The sequence below is a fragment of the Zonotrichia leucophrys genome, chromosome 18 (assembly GCF_028769735.1).
Source record: "Zonotrichia leucophrys gambelii isolate GWCS_2022_RI chromosome 18, RI_Zleu_2.0, whole genome shotgun sequence".
Lineage (NCBI taxonomy): Eukaryota > Metazoa > Chordata > Aves > Passeriformes > Passerellidae > Zonotrichia > Zonotrichia leucophrys.
Window position 1 is genome coordinate 9,290,790 of NC_088187.1, and position 15,371 is coordinate 9,306,160.

Consider the following 15,371-nt stretch of genomic DNA (forward strand, 5'->3'; position numbering starts at 1 on the left):
TCAATCACAATTAGTAGTTAAACTTGTAAAAATATGGAATTTCCAGAAGCAAACATTATTAATTTTGTTCCAGGAACACACTGAATGGCATTTGACATTAGAAAACTCTCTTGAAAATATATTAATTGGTGTCAAACTCCTTTAAAGTGACCCAAACGACCACCTTGAGGAGTGTCTTTCCTTTGCATTATTTATGAGCAGCTCATTCTGTGACAAGAGCACGTGGCAGACGTGCAGACTCCGTGGAATTGATACTGAGCAGGTAAAATGCCAAAATCTGAAAGCAATTTCCATATTCTGTTTGCTTGCTCCGTGTAGGTACAAGTTACTTCAGAAAGACAAGGACCAGATTATGCAGGAGTACAAGGAGAACCTTCAGCATCTACAAAGTAAATTTGAGGTTGATAGAGATTTTCTGAAGCAGGAACAAGCTCAGGTATGCTGCCAGGTGTAACAGGCAGGAAAATGGGGTTTATTTCTGAAGTCTTAAATCTTATTTCTTCTTCTCATCACTATCAATATGATGCTTATGAATAAATCCAAGGAATTGCTCAGTTCCCCAAGTTAGTCCTGACTATAAGTTTAAATAAAATTGGGATTTAATTTTTTATTCCCAAATTTGACTGAAAAATCATCTGAAGTTGGTTGGTCATTCTGGTGTGTGTGTATTTCTACAGCTGATTCAGATAAGGTACAATTAATATGCTGATTTTGTTTGTGCTCCTGTAAAAATTCTGGATACACCCTTGAAGATTTAATGTTTTCATAAAGCCTCTTCCATGACAGGAAATATTTTTTCCAGAGAAACATAGTCCTGCAGGCCTCATAGTATTGAACATTGTGTTAAATAATTATGTGTTTAAGGAAATAATTTTATATTTTGCAAGTGTAGGTTTCACCCAAAATGTAATAACTCTGGTTTGTTTCTGGAAAAGCATCTGTCAGGTTGATATCTACCAATATGCATAGGTAGAGATGGTACATATTTAAAGTGATTTTAAAGTCAAATAATTGTAGAAAAGACTCGTTTTAAATACCATTTGTTAATCCATAGAGCCATAGGACAAGTGGGGTGTTTGGTGTTTATTTACTGAAATGCTCTGAGATTGGATGATACTTTACTTCATTTCATTTACAAAGTATTTTTCTTTCTACCAATTTTTAGTAGATTTTAGTAGGGATTTTTTATTATTAGGGGTGGTTTTTTGTGCTGTTGTTTCCATTTCTAAGCTCACCAGAGGGCCCAAACTGATACAGAGCCATAAACTCATACAGGTTTTTTCTCCCAAGCTGATAATTTTCCAGTTTTTTGAAACTTTAGAGAAATAAATTGAAAAATGCAAAAGAGCTAATGAGGAGTCCAAGACAAAAACTGCTTTTTCTGTTAAATCCAAGCAGACATGTGATGTGATTGCAGAATTACGCCGTGAAACGGCTCTGCTGAAACAACAACTGCAAGATGCTGAACATCAAAGGAAGCAACAGCTGAGGGTGAGCCCTGACTTTCTTTCTCAGAAATGACCAACTCCTTTTACTTTATTTCATGATTTAAATGTTTAGATATCCATCCTCAAATGTACTTCTGTATACTGTGCTTTTGTGTTTTTATTTTATGAATGGAAATATATGAAATTTCACATATGGTTAAAGGCTGATTTAAAAAGTGTGGCTAAAAGAGAGGTAAGAGCAGAATTTTCACAGAATTTTTCTGTAGTTCAAATATTAAATAAGAGTTTAAATCTCTATTGGTCTATTACAAAGAAGCCTGACAAAGAATGATGAATGTCTTTTTTTTTTCTCATAAACTGTAAACATTTTTAAAGTTTCAAAATAGTTTTTAATTTGCACTGTTTAATAGTTCAGTTCAATATTCTGTCTTCCTGTAGGCATTTAAATTAATCCTTCCATATCAGAGTAATGAGTTCCACATCTGTATCGTGTATCAGTCCTGGTTGAGTTTTGGCATCTACTTTTCTTCCAATGTCTTTCATTTCACAGTTGATATAGTACAGAATGGCATTTTAATAGCTCAGGAGAACAAGTTGCTGTTTCTCTTTAGCAAACATGAATCATGACTTGGGAGATACTTGTGTTATTTGGTGTTGGTTAAATTCTCTTCTGTGTCAGAGAATTTTTTCATGATGATATAAAGTTGGTTTTTATTTTGTTATGAACTGTCCTATATGATAGCTAATGTCTGTGTTTGATGAATGCTCTGAAATGGAAGAAAAATGGGATTTTTTTGATTTAGAATCCACATCTTTTCCTCTGCAGGAACAAGAATACAAGGTTCAGCAGGACAAGCTTCGCATGCAGCGTGTGTATGAGAAACAGGTAATATTCCCAGGGAAATCTCCCATCTTCTGCACAATTTTGTTCTGTACAGGACTTAAAGGTTGAAATTTTGAAACCTCCAAATAGTAAATTTGGGAATCAAATTGAATAAAAATCAAAGCGCTTCACAAGATGTGGAAAAATAAATGCACAAAATCAAGTAGGATTTTAAGCACAGCTGTTTAAGGGCAGGGATATCACCTCTGATTTTAGGAACCTGTTGCCAGGGGATGGGATGGCATTCCCAAAAAAAGCACCCTCTGTGTGTGTACACTGCTCGTGGTGGCAGCTGCTGTTATTGAAAGGAAAATGAGCTGAATGAAACCTGGCCTGACCTCTGCCTGTTCTCCCACCCTCCTTCTCCCCCAGGGTATCTCCATTCCATCCTTCCCCACGTGTTCTCTAGATATTGTCAACAGGCATCGTTTTTACAGCAGAAACTTCAAGTAAAAAAATGTAATTTTCATCAGAAACACTTCATCTTAAAGCACTTTGCAAATCCTGCCTGCTCTTTTAGACTCAGAACATCAATAGGCTTCAAATTAAACTTCAATTTTAGTGACATTATATGTGCAACTCATGTGCAGCCAGAGGGTGCCTTAGATGCCTGTTTAATTGAAAGGATGTGTTACTCAAACATGTCATTGCCAAATGTGGCAAATTTATAACATAAAATAATGGATTGTGATCCCAGCTACTTGTCACTTGGTAATAGCACTTGTGACATGAATTGTAGAGAGGTTTTGGTTTGAGTTAGTTCCTTCTGCTGACTTGAAGTCAAAACATTCTTTGTTCCAGGATCTGCCTTGGTTTAAACCTAGCTTACATTTGTCTTTTTAGTCAAATCTTGGGTTTTATAAATGTTGAACTCAAGAGAAATCCGGCATTGGAGTGATTTGCAGGCCAAAATAAAAATATATTGGCACAATTTGACTGAGGTTTGAGGATCTTTTAGGAGAAATCTCCTAAGCATGGGCTGAGAGTGTCAGCAGTGCCTCCAACCAGTGAGCCCAGGGAGGGAAATTGGAATTCTCCATCAGCAAACAAGGAAGCAGAGCTTTTCTTTTTATAGATAACTTGACAGCAGTTGGTTCATAAATTCTGCTGTAACTGTTTTCAAACTCAAATCTTTGAGAAAGGATGAGAAGAAAAACACCAGTGAATAATCTGTGGGTATAAATCCATAAACCAGGATGGATTGGCCCATAAAATACTAAAACAAGTACAGGAATCATGAAGTCTCTGCTGCAATCTGTTCACTTAAAAACCTTCCCATTATCTAATAATCTTTATGAGTCTGCAGTGGCTGCTGCCTCTGAGGATACTTAAACATCAAACAAATCATAGGTAGGAACCTTAAATGTCACTGTTTGATTAAATGTGCTTATCTGCTGGATCAGGAACCAGTTAGGCTAAATGGCTTTACAAGCCAAGGAAACACCTGCTTTTTATAAATAATCCACTGCTTGTTTTGCAAACATGCAGCTCAGCATCAGCAGAGCGACAGATTATTCCTGACAGCCATTCCCAAGCCACCTGTTGAATATATAGAATTTTACCAGGTTTGGCAGTGGCTTCTTCATTCTCTAATAGACAGCTCATGGATTTGGAGGCTGTTGGAACCCAACTAAGAGTTCCTGGAGTGAACACCTCCATGGAACTGTTCCTAGCAGAGAACCTCTGGATTTGTTTTTTCACTGGCCTACAGACTTAGTAAAACATGTTTTTCTTTATTTTTAAAAAAATATTTTATTTTATTTTATTTCTCTTCTCTTCTCTTCTCTTCTCTTCTCTTCTCTTCTCTTCTCTTCTCTTCTCTTCTCTTCTCTTCTCTTCTCTTCTCTTCTCTTCTCTTCTCTTCTCTTCTCTTCTCTTCTCTTCTCTTCTCTTCTCTTCTCTTCTCTTCTCTTCTCTTCCTTCCTTCCTTCCTCCTTCCCTTCCTCCTTCCTTCCTTCCCTTCCTTCCTTCCTTTCCTTCTCCCTTCCCTTTCCCTTCCCTTCCCTCCTTCCCTTCCCTTCCCTTCTCCTTCCCTTCCCTTCCCTTCCCTTCCCTTCCCTTCCCTTCCCTTCCCTTCCCTTCCCTTCCCTTCCCTTCCCTTCCCTTCCCTTCCCTTCCCTTCCCTTCCCCTTCCCTTCCCTTCCCTTCCCTTCCCTTTCCCTTCCCTTCCCTTCCCTTCCCTTCCCTTCCCTTCCCTTCCCTTCCCTTCCCTTCCCTTCCCTTCCCTTCCCTTCCCTTCCCTTCCTCCTCCTCCTTCTTTGTCTTCTTCTTTTCTTTCTCTTTTTCATTACAAATGGCTGTAGGTGGATAAAGGATTTCCTGTATCTCCCATCCCCGTGTTGTTCCTTAAGCAATTCTAAAGCCATACAACTCCTGAATTATGTACAAACTCTTGGACTTAAACTGTCCTTGGCAAAAAACATCACAAAAACTTGTGGTTTGGGCCTCACCTGGGAAGTTGCCAAATTCAAGGGGTTTTGTAACTATTTTTAGGATTATTATTGCAAATTGTTCTATTATTATTATTATTCTTTAGGATGTTTATTTATTATGTTTGATATTTTTTATTGTAAGAATTGATCAGAAGGGATTCACTTTGGGTGGTCACAAATTTGCACCTCAGAGAATACAGGTCACTATTTTAGGCAGTTTTTTATCTGCTTTTCTGTACTTAGATAAAGAAAATCTAGTTCCTTTTTATGTAATTACTGATATTTCTTTATTCTAGACAGTAATATTCACTTTGAGAAGGAAAATAGCTCATTGGCTACATACCATACTTCATCTCTCTGTCAATCTCTGCTTTTGCATTTCACATGATTTTAGAAACCCCTGGATGTTTGTCTGGATCAGTGGAAAAGGGACATGCAAATAAATAGTTTTTAGAATTTAAAATAACATTGATTTATTTTAACTCAGACACTGTTTTGGCTAAAATATTTGGCTTTTTTTTTTTCTTTAAATGGCAGATTAATGGCATTAAGAATGATCTGGATAAAGAAAAGGGGAATGCTCAAAAGAAAATTTGCCACCTGGAACAGGTTCTGAGGTAAGTGAATGTGCAATAATTCTTGAACCACCCCTGGTATTTTTAAATATTTATTTATTAATATTTGTTTATTAAATAAACTTATGCTTTATCTCATCTAACTGCCCTCCTATAGTTTTTTCCTGTTTTAAAGCTGTACCTTCAGAGTTCTAATCAACCAGAAAAATGAAGAAACTAAAGTAAGAACCAACTCACCCAAATTTGTTGACTTTTAAGTGGTAGGAATAAAATAGAATTAATGAGAATTAATTAAAATAAATAGAGGTAATAATGTCAGCTGGTCTTGCCCTCTCAAATAAATGGCCCAGGTTCAATTCAGAGTTTATTCATAGGAAGTAAATAACTAAAAACTAAAACTAAAGACTTGTTGCTTTGGGCTCTTCTAGAAAATGGAATAAATTTGAAAGGTGTGTTAAAATATATTAAAAATGTATTTTAAATATACTTAAAATATATTTTAATTTAGTAGATGATGCTTCTGATTTTATATTTTATGTTTAGTATCCACAAATCACAAATCTAATGCAGATTTTTTTCTCTTTGATACAACTCTTCTTTGTGGGAGTGTTTGTTCTTCATGTGGATCTAAAGCTGGGAGAAATGCTCTGTGGCAAAACCAGTTTTCCTTAACTAACTTGGAACAGGTTTTTTTGCTGACTTTGTCCATGAACAATCAGGATGCACCAAGTTTGATGTTTTCTGAGCAAGGGAGTGGTTTATGTACAGCAGATGCACATAGGACAAGATCGACTCTTGCTATGCTCCTTCCATTTTTGATTAAGTAAATTATTCTTTCCATGTGTTAATCCAGTTAAAAGTCAAAGCTGTGGAAGTAATTTCTAGGGGAAGCAGATTATTCTGAAACAAACCAGAAGTTATTTGTTGAAAGTATTCAGTTTAATATCACAATGTACCTTATCTAGGCTGGGAGAGGCAAGTAAAGATACTTTCATTCCATAAAAGTGACAGGGCTGAAGTCTGTATTTCTTTATTTCTATAATCTCTGAGGTATTTGGCATAAATAGAGACTATCTTAAATCACTGCAGACATTAATAAAAACTCCAGCTTTTAATCTTTAAATTCTTTACATTGGCTATTATTTATAATTTTGGGGAGGTTGAACTGTTATCAGCTGCACTTAATCTTTTCGTATTTTACCATCTGATTTGTTGATAATGAAGCTGCATTAATTTTCTTCCACATCTTTCAAATAATGTGTCAGTTTGCACTTACTTATGTTAATAAAACCAGTCTGGCTTTGCAGGGTTGGTCCCCACGTGGGTGCAGAGGGAATTCTCTCCAGGCAGATCTGGGAAGTGCTGGGGAGTTGGAACTGAGGAGCTGAGGACATCCCCAGTTATTTCAGACATTCCTTGGCTGTGTTTTTTAAGCTTAGGTGTAGCTTGGAGATGGAGTCAGGATTTGAAAGATTCAATTTTAAAGTGCTGGTGATGCTCCAAGGGCCATGAATCAGAGCGATGTTGGCAGAGCTCAGTCCCAGCCTTGTATTTCCTGTGGGTCAATCTTTGCCCAGAACAGGGTTTGGGTCAGCTCCTGGGATTGGAGAGCCCTGGGGGCTGTTCAAAGGCTAAAAATCATCAGCTGCTTCCCCCACAGCAAATGGGGCAATTAATTACAGATTAATACCTGCATGGTTCTGTATGTACATACCTATATGTGCCTATATGGTTTTCTAAGTGTCTCCTAGTACAGGCTGCCTCTACTCCTGTAGATCCCCTTTAAATGAGAATATTCTTTAATATTATATTTTTCCCAGGGTCACTTCCATGTCCTATGGCACTTGGTTTCTCTTAAGTTTTTTCTTTTAATTTAATCTTTTTTTTTAAATTCAGGTAGTTGAAAATAATGTAGAGATGTCTGCTATTAAACCATATATACCTCTCCCAGCTGAAATGCAAAATATTTATTTGTGGAGGCAGTTTACTCTAATAAAACTCTATACTGCTGCTCTTTTGATTGTTTTATGGCAGGGGTTTGAGGCTAATTTTAAGATTAATAATGGAATTAGTAATGCTAATAAGTAATTGAATAGAAATAAAAATTAGCTTTCTAGTGTGGTTTCGGCTGGCTGGAGACAGAAGTTGGCAGATCCATGGGGATGGATTTAGGATCCTAAAAAGATGATATTTGCAGAAATGCAGTGCCCAGCTCTGGGTCTGACTCTGCATTTCTGACCAGGGCTGGAGCAGCCTCACATGCCCAGGACAGAGGAGCTGCCAGTCCTGCTGGGCTTTCTGCAACTCAGACCATTCATTTAGCACCTCTGTGTCTTGACAATATTAAGATTTTTCATATATGTGCTTTTATATGATATACAAGTAGGAAATAGATAAGGAGCAGTGGTATTTATTGTGGCAGAAATGGATGGCTTCCTTATGACTTTTTTTTTCCATTTTGAAGAATGTTGAATTCTTTTGCAAGAATTGTTCTTTTTAGCAATCCTTTCCTATTAATATGAGCCCATAAAATCCAATATCTTATGTAAAAATGCTTCAGTTTGCTGAGTTTCTTTAAATACTTGCAGAATGAATTTAACTAACTCCAAGCTCAGGCAGAGCCAGTAAATCTTTAGAAAACAACCTTTTCTTGCATGAGGTGGGTGAAAATACAGTTCAGCATCTTCCACAGAAATGATGCCTTGTGGAATTGTAACTCAGAACCCAGTAGGAGCATCAGTGATTCCTCATAAACTACTTTGATCTGAGTGCACTTTGATTCTGAAATGGCCACAGGATTCTATCTGGAGTAGCTGCTGAGCTGCAAGCACACAGAGAGGGAAGTGGCAGGCATTTTAGGGGATTTTTGTCATTATTATCATTATTTTCCCAGTGCTGTGACAGCAAACAGTGCTGCTGCTGTTTCAAACATTTCCACACTGATGCAGAATGAAAGTGATTTGAGGCATTGTTTGGAATAGTAAAATCCACATTTCTGAAAGTATCTTTCACTTCAAAAATAAAAACAACCCCAGTATTGCCACAGTTTCAATACAGAATAGGGGTTTATGTAGTTTACAGGAGGTTTTTTTCTTCTTCTGAAGTTCATGGTAGAAATATCTGTCAAAAGCAAACCTTTTGCAAAAGAATTGCTCCAACACTCCTGACTCGTGGTGGTGACTTGTAGATATAAAATTTATATTTACTTTTGCAGCGCATGTCACAGGCATTGCTTAATAGCAAAAGTCCCTCTGAGAAGTGCTGCAAGGGCTTTTCTAGAATGTCCTTTAAATGGCATTTCTATAAGAACAAAGTTTTCTTGAAAAGCTTCTCTGTAATTACTTGGGGGGAAAGGTTGTTTCTCTAATCCCTGTGGTTTGGTTGCAGAAAATGTGTCATGAGAGTGGGTTGCAAATAGGCTGAATCTCTGCTGTTCTTATCTCTCGCAGTAAGGAGAGGAGTAGGAAATGGAGGTATATAATTTGTCACAGTACAAACTGAGTAGAATGAAACAGAAAATAAATGAGGGGAAAAAAATCTGTACCCAGTTGCTGCTGAAGAAATTGCATGGAAGAGAGAGAAAAGCTCTTGCTGACTTTATACAATTTTGTTAAACAGCTCTCAGCACCACCTCTTGTGTCTTGTTCTCTGGAATTTGGATGTTTATTCATTCAATATATTTATTTTTCCTTAGCTAATATTCTGGTAGCAGATTGTTCAATAATTTTGGTTTACTACGAGAAATATATGTTTGCTGTAGGGAAATATTCCCCATTTTATTGAAGATTACAACCACAACACCAGCTCAGGTTTGAGGTGGTTTGGTTTTGACAGAATCAAGAATGAATCCCAGAATGGTTTGGGTTGGAAGGGACCTTAAAACCCATCCTATTCCACCCTCTGCCATGGCAGGGACATTTTCCAGTGTCCCAGTGCTCCAGCCTGGCCTTTGGGGCTGCACAGACACATAAATTTAGTCACTCCTGAAATTGAGAGATTTTGGACTAAATTATAAAGATCCTGAATAGTTTGAGGCTGTGATCCTCCATCACCCTCATGGGGAGTGCAGACCACGCTGATTTCTTCAGGATAAAGGTTGTGACAGTTCTCATGCACTGGAGAGGATTTTGGGATCTGATTTAATGCTTTTTGCTTTGCTTGCCTCATGCACAAATAACATTTTCATATTCTCCTGAAGTACAGGTTTCCTCTTCAATTATGTAGTGTGTGAAGGAAACAAATTTTAAGAAGTGACATTAGGAGAAATGAAATGAAATGGAATGGAATGAAATGAAATGAAATGAAATGAAATGAAATGAGAATAAATCCCCCTGTACAGGTGCAGATGCTGTAGTTAAACACTGCAGCATCAAGGAATGCCTGCACATCTCCACTCCAGTGCTCCACAACCTTCTCCCTCTCACTCTTTGCCTTTTTTATTTTCCAATCTGTTTGTGTCTGTCTGTGGAGCCAAATCTCAGCACTTTGCAAGTGGGGATGATACAGAGCAAATGCTGAGCAGCTGCTTCATTCTGACTCACTTAATAAAATTATTTGTTTACATAAGGAGCTCCCAACACCTCTTTTTTTTTCCATGGCTTTCTACCCCTTGTCTGAACTTGTTTAAAATTCTGGGGAAGAAAGAGGGGCTAAACTGCTAAACTTTCTAGAAACCAGCAAAGCCCCTCCTGTCCATTAGCAGATTTTCCCAATAGTTTTCAGAGCAGTTTTTAAAGCACACACAGACAGCTCTCACAGTATTTTGGGGTTTGTTTTAGGTGGCTAGACCAAAGCTTTCCAATCATGATGTGGTGTGGATTTTTTGCAGAAAAATTAAAAGTATTCATTTTACTGAATACCTGCTGGTGCCTGCAGGTATTCAGTAAAATGCAGAAATGGAAATGATTTGCCTTTCTTTTCTCATATATACTCGTGTACATGCACATTCTTGTGTTCATGTGGTTTCTGACATGGCACTCAAGGAGAAGTTGATTTCTCACCTCATTGGAGATGGTGCCATGGAGTTTCCTCACTGCAGACTTAAAAAAGCTTTTCCCACTGCTTTTTGTTATTCCAGTGTGAGAGCAATGCTCTGTGCTTCTCTATGCTGGGCTGCTGTTTCTGGGGATTTTGTCAGCTGTTCAGTGGTACTCACTTATATTTTAAATTTCAGGTTTTGTGTGTAGCACAGTTATTTCTGCTACAAGGTTTTGCCTCACAGAAAATTTCTGATACAAATGTGTTAGCACTCATATTTCCTAAATCAAGGTGGAAAAAATGCTCTTTAGGGAAGAAATACTTTTTTTGTTGGTACCAGTTCCTCTTCTTGAAACTTCAGTCATTTCTTTATTCAAAAAGAAATTACTTTATTCAGTCATTTCTTTATTCACTTGTCATCTCCTGGTGTGCTTTGCAGTCATTTGGTTATTCTGGGTCATCCCTTACCTGACATTGAGTCAGATCCACAGAGCTGGAGCTGTTCTCAGGCTTCTCCTGTGGTTTTAAACTCGGTATTGACACCTGTAAAGCCTTCAGAGGGTGGCTTTGAGCTCAGCCTTGCTAAAAGCAGAAGTTGAAATGAAATCAGCACTGTCCTGGAGCCTCAGGCTGTGACAGGGAATGCCTGGATGGCAGCGGCACCGAGGCTCAGGAAATTCCCATTTCTCTCATTCTGATTTCCACAAGGCCCCATCTGCTCTGGGCTCTGGTGCAGAGGGATGATCTGAGTTTATGACATTCTGTTTTCATCCTGAGTATTTTATTGAGGTTTTTTCATGCCCTGATGAAGGTTTTGCTGTTCTGAGCCTGCCTGGCTCCTGCAGCAGTGCTGGTTCTGCCTGGGCTTTCCCAGTTCACCTGCACTGGTGAAATGGGGACAAGGCAGAAATGGGCAGAGGGTGAGGTTGTCCTTTACAGAATCCTTTACAGAATCCTTTACAGAATCCTTTCCTACAGCTGTGTCTGAATAATGACTCATTTTTCATTGTATGGTTCTCTTTGATGCACAGAGAGAAGACTTGGGCTTGTTTGATGTGAAAAGCTCTCCTTGCTTTATTCAAAAGTACCAAAAAATGCATCAAACTTTAGGAAGTTTTATGTAAGATCTTCTAGTCCTTAAGATTGCTTAAATCTTGCAAAATTCCCGTGGTGTTTATTTAGTTTTTCTTCTCTCTGTAATACCACAAAAGGAACAGTGTAAAGGTGAGGGGACATAGATTTGAGAGAAATAAATGGTGAACAATCTGCTGCTGACCCAATAAAGAGGGAAACAGATGAAGGCAAGGAAAAATAAACATGTGAAGAGAGCTGGCAGAAGGAGGCAGAAGAAATAGCAATGGAAATAAATTCTTTTGTTTCCAATTTACATTTGCATAATTGTTAGAGCTCAACATTTTGAAAAGAAGTAAAGTTTAGGCTTTTCAAAATATACAGAAGTTATAATTTGAAAAAAAGGCTGTGATTTACAGTGGATCTTGAGAATTTGATTCTACCAAGCCCTTTGAGAACTTTATATTTAAACAGCTGCTCCTTCAAATCCTCTTGTATTGGCTTCTTGGGGTGGTGTGTGTCAGAAATGCCACTGCACACAGCAAAGCACAACAGCCTGAGAATCATCAATGCAATGATAAATAAATAAAGGAAGTTTTGTAGCTTTAACCACAAGTTAATTTTTCATTTCTTTTTTCCTTCCTTGCTCCTCTAAGTTGAATCCAAATTCTGAGTAATTGCTTGTTGTTGTTGTTAATATTTTCGGGGTAATTGCCTAAGTGTAGCTGTTTTCCTGCAGTTAATTCAATTTTTCCTTGAAAATGAAGTATTTGTGTGTGGAGAGGATTCTTGTCAGAATGGAAAAGCCATTACTATTTAAAGCCGGAAATAATTAAAGGAATATGAGCAGGCATTGTCTTTAATTCCAAGTGTTGCAATAAAAGAGCATTGTTAAGAGTTTATACTCATGTTCATTGTGTTCATCATTATCTTTTATTAAAATGTTGAGGCCTGTCTCGTTGCAGCCATTGCAATATGATGAAAAAAGCCACGTCTGTGATTTAGAAACAGTGGGAATGTGATGGGGCTGAGGAGTTGGGATCTAGTTTTACTCTTTAAAACTGTGTGTGTTTTTTTGGTAGGCTGAGTTTTGGTTTGGGACTTTTTTTTCTTTTTTTTTTCTCCTTTAAGAATCAGTGGAAAACCCAGCAGCTGTTCTCCACTTGGTGCTGTGCTTGAGCATCTGAAACCTTTTAGAGCAAAGGCAGTCAAAGTTTCCAGCATATTGTAAACATTCCCTAACCCTCGCTCTAGGGGCCACAACGTGGAGCATGAACAGAGGGCTCCAAAATATGGTAGCTTTGTTTAATAGTCTCACTTAAAAGCAAAAATAAAGTGTTCTATTAACTATTTACAGCCTTTCATTTTCTTTCCCCCCGTTTCTCTGGAGACCTACTGGCAATAATGAAATATGTATTGAAAGGAAGGCTCCAGTTGTACAAAAAAAAAAAATGTAACAGTTGATTTTTAATCCTTGGCTCTGGGACTGTTATGTCCCTCAAGATGGTTATAGAGATATCACAAGACATCTTTTTAGTGATAACAACTGTGAAACTGGTTTGATATGGCACACAGCTTATAAAATTAAAAGTATTGCCTTGTGAGGTGAAGAGCATTGCTGTGTCATGCTGTAGCACTTCATTAATTGCTGTAAATTGCTATTCTAATAATTAATGTAGTTAAGGACTATCACAATCACATTGACTAAATGAAAATACAAATAATCAACACTAATGGCAGAATTGTTCCCTTGTTATTCCAAAGGCTTCCTTTTCACATCAGTGTATTTTTCAGATTTCTTATTTCTTTTCTCATTTCAAGATTATACAATGCCCGAAACATTGATGAAATGAGAAAAGCTTTCAGTTGGCTAAAGAAAGTTGTACAGATGATTGAATTCAATTAACTGATTGTTAAAAAGCATGAGAAGTTTCAGGCTGTCACCTCCTTTGAGTCACTTAGAAACCATCTACAAAACAGTACAAGGAAAAACTTTGTTCCTTCTTATTGCTCAATGATTGTGATCTCTCTACTTCAATTATATTTGATAATCTTAATTTTGCTTTTAGTTTTTATGTACTTTGTACAACTTTCCTTCAGCTTCAGCAACAATACAACCAACCTTCATGGAGGAATTGAAGCTGATAATTCAAACAGTACTTTAAAGGAAAAGAAAATTGTGAAAAGAAAATCCATGTCCTCTTGGAAAGAAGAAACCAATGAGCCAAGTTGGTTTAATTCATGGTTCCCCAGAATTAAATATCTTTATTATATACTACATGAACGTTATTACTCTGAATCCTGAACTAACCAATTATTTTAACCATTAAATGAGTTACCTTAAGTCAGCAGAATGACAGGATGGATTCTGAGCCCTTGTACCACCTTAACAATCTTAATCCTGGCAGTTCATCCTCAGCATCTTTGGTTTGCCAGCCACTGTTGGCTCTGTCCCTCTTCCCACAGCCTGGGCTGTGCTTTGTTAGTGTGAAGTGATTCTCCTTGCCTGGCTCTGTCCTGTGCCTGCTGATTTCTCACATAGTTTGTCCTTGGATGGTTTATTTTATCCCCCCCCAGCTCTCGGTGCCACAGCGCCGTTCTCTGATCTCCATCTTTGCCTTCCCTGCTCCTCTTCTTTGGGTACCTCATGAATCTCTTTGCTGTCTGTTCTGGCTTTCTGGGCCACCTTTTAATTACAGACTTGTCTCCCCTTTTCCAAGGCATTATCTACACCTGTCTCTCTGATTCTCCCCTCTGTGTTGTCCTTGCAGAGGTTTAGCTCTGCTCTCAGCATGGGAAAGCCGTGACTGTTTAATCTCTGTTCTAATCCTCCTCCCCTGATAACTGAGCCTCTGTGCTCCCTCATGGATGTGGTGGATCTAAATCTTGGAGACACTTTCTGCAGTCTGGAGCAAAATTATCAGGTTTTCCTTTCCAGCCACATTTACAAGGCTTGCCTAGCCTTTTAACCCACATCACATTCATCATTTGGCAGTTGCTGCTTTATTCTGTTTGCACAGCACCTAGCACAACAGTGCCCTGTCATTATTGTAATGAGAAATAGTTATAATAATTATTAGTGTGTTTAACCAATGTCTGCCCAATTTGTGAGCCATTAATTTTGAGTGTAATGCATTATTCTTATTTCAGTATGATACTGCACACGTGGAGTATTACTTGCTCCAAATTCATTAATGGCTTTAAGGAGTGATTTAGTTTGTTAATGTTATCTCATGATTTATTTAAAACATAAGTATGTAGTTTAAAACAATAATTGTATTGTAAATATATTCCATTGTTGGAGCTTACTTGAAGGAATGCAGACCAGCTTTTTGATGTTAACATCTCAAATTATGCAAACTGTAAACAATTTATAAGTGGGTTTGTGCTTTTTCTCATAAAGACAAGCTCATCTTATTCTTAAAATTGGGAAACACTTTATATTTATTTCTTGCCTTTATATTTTTGGCTTTATTTCTTTGAAAAGATAAAACAAGTTAGAATGCTTTCTAACAACTCCCAAATATTAACGTGCCCAGGGACAGGATAGGGATGATGTTTTGAAGGCAATAAATATTTCAGCTTCACATTTCAGTCTTTCTTCTTGGCTCCTTTGATCTGGCTTTGGTTTAGTTATCATTCCGCTTGGATGACTTCACACTGTCTCTCTTCCTCTCCACACCAAAAAGAAGAAGTGTTCTGCACAGATTCCATATGGTTGGGGCTGGGATGGCAGGAGAGCCCTGGTTTTGTTGCTCCTGGGCTGTGGGAATCCCAGCCCTGCTCAGGGATGCTGCAGCCACAGCTGGGATGGAGTTCGGCCCAAAGCTGTTCCTGAGCTTTCACTGTGTGTTAAAACCAGAGCAGGAAAAACAAAATTGATTTTTGTGTATTTCACAGATTTGGCATTACTACTGAAGCATTTTTCTGTAACAATTAACCCATTAACCCCTTCCTTTACTGATATATGGCATTTAGGCCTGAA

At 37.8% G+C, this 15,371-nt stretch overlaps 1 protein-coding gene across 4 annotated transcripts in view; it reads left to right on the top strand.

Annotated features, from left to right (window-relative positions):
• Positions 1–15,371, top strand: part of CEP112 (centrosomal protein 112) — a 195,998-nt gene that overhangs the window by 39,010 nt on the left and 141,617 nt on the right. For all 4 annotated transcript variants that reach the window (XM_064728178.1, XM_064728177.1, XM_064728179.1 and 1 more), the window contains exons 14-17: positions 319–436; positions 1,399–1,491; positions 2,275–2,334; positions 5,301–5,380. In XM_064728178.1, the coding sequence (XP_064584248.1) occupies positions 319–436; positions 1,399–1,491; positions 2,275–2,334; positions 5,301–5,380 (351 nt within the window). The remainder of the gene's footprint in view (positions 1–318; positions 437–1,398; positions 1,492–2,274; positions 2,335–5,300; positions 5,381–15,371) is intronic.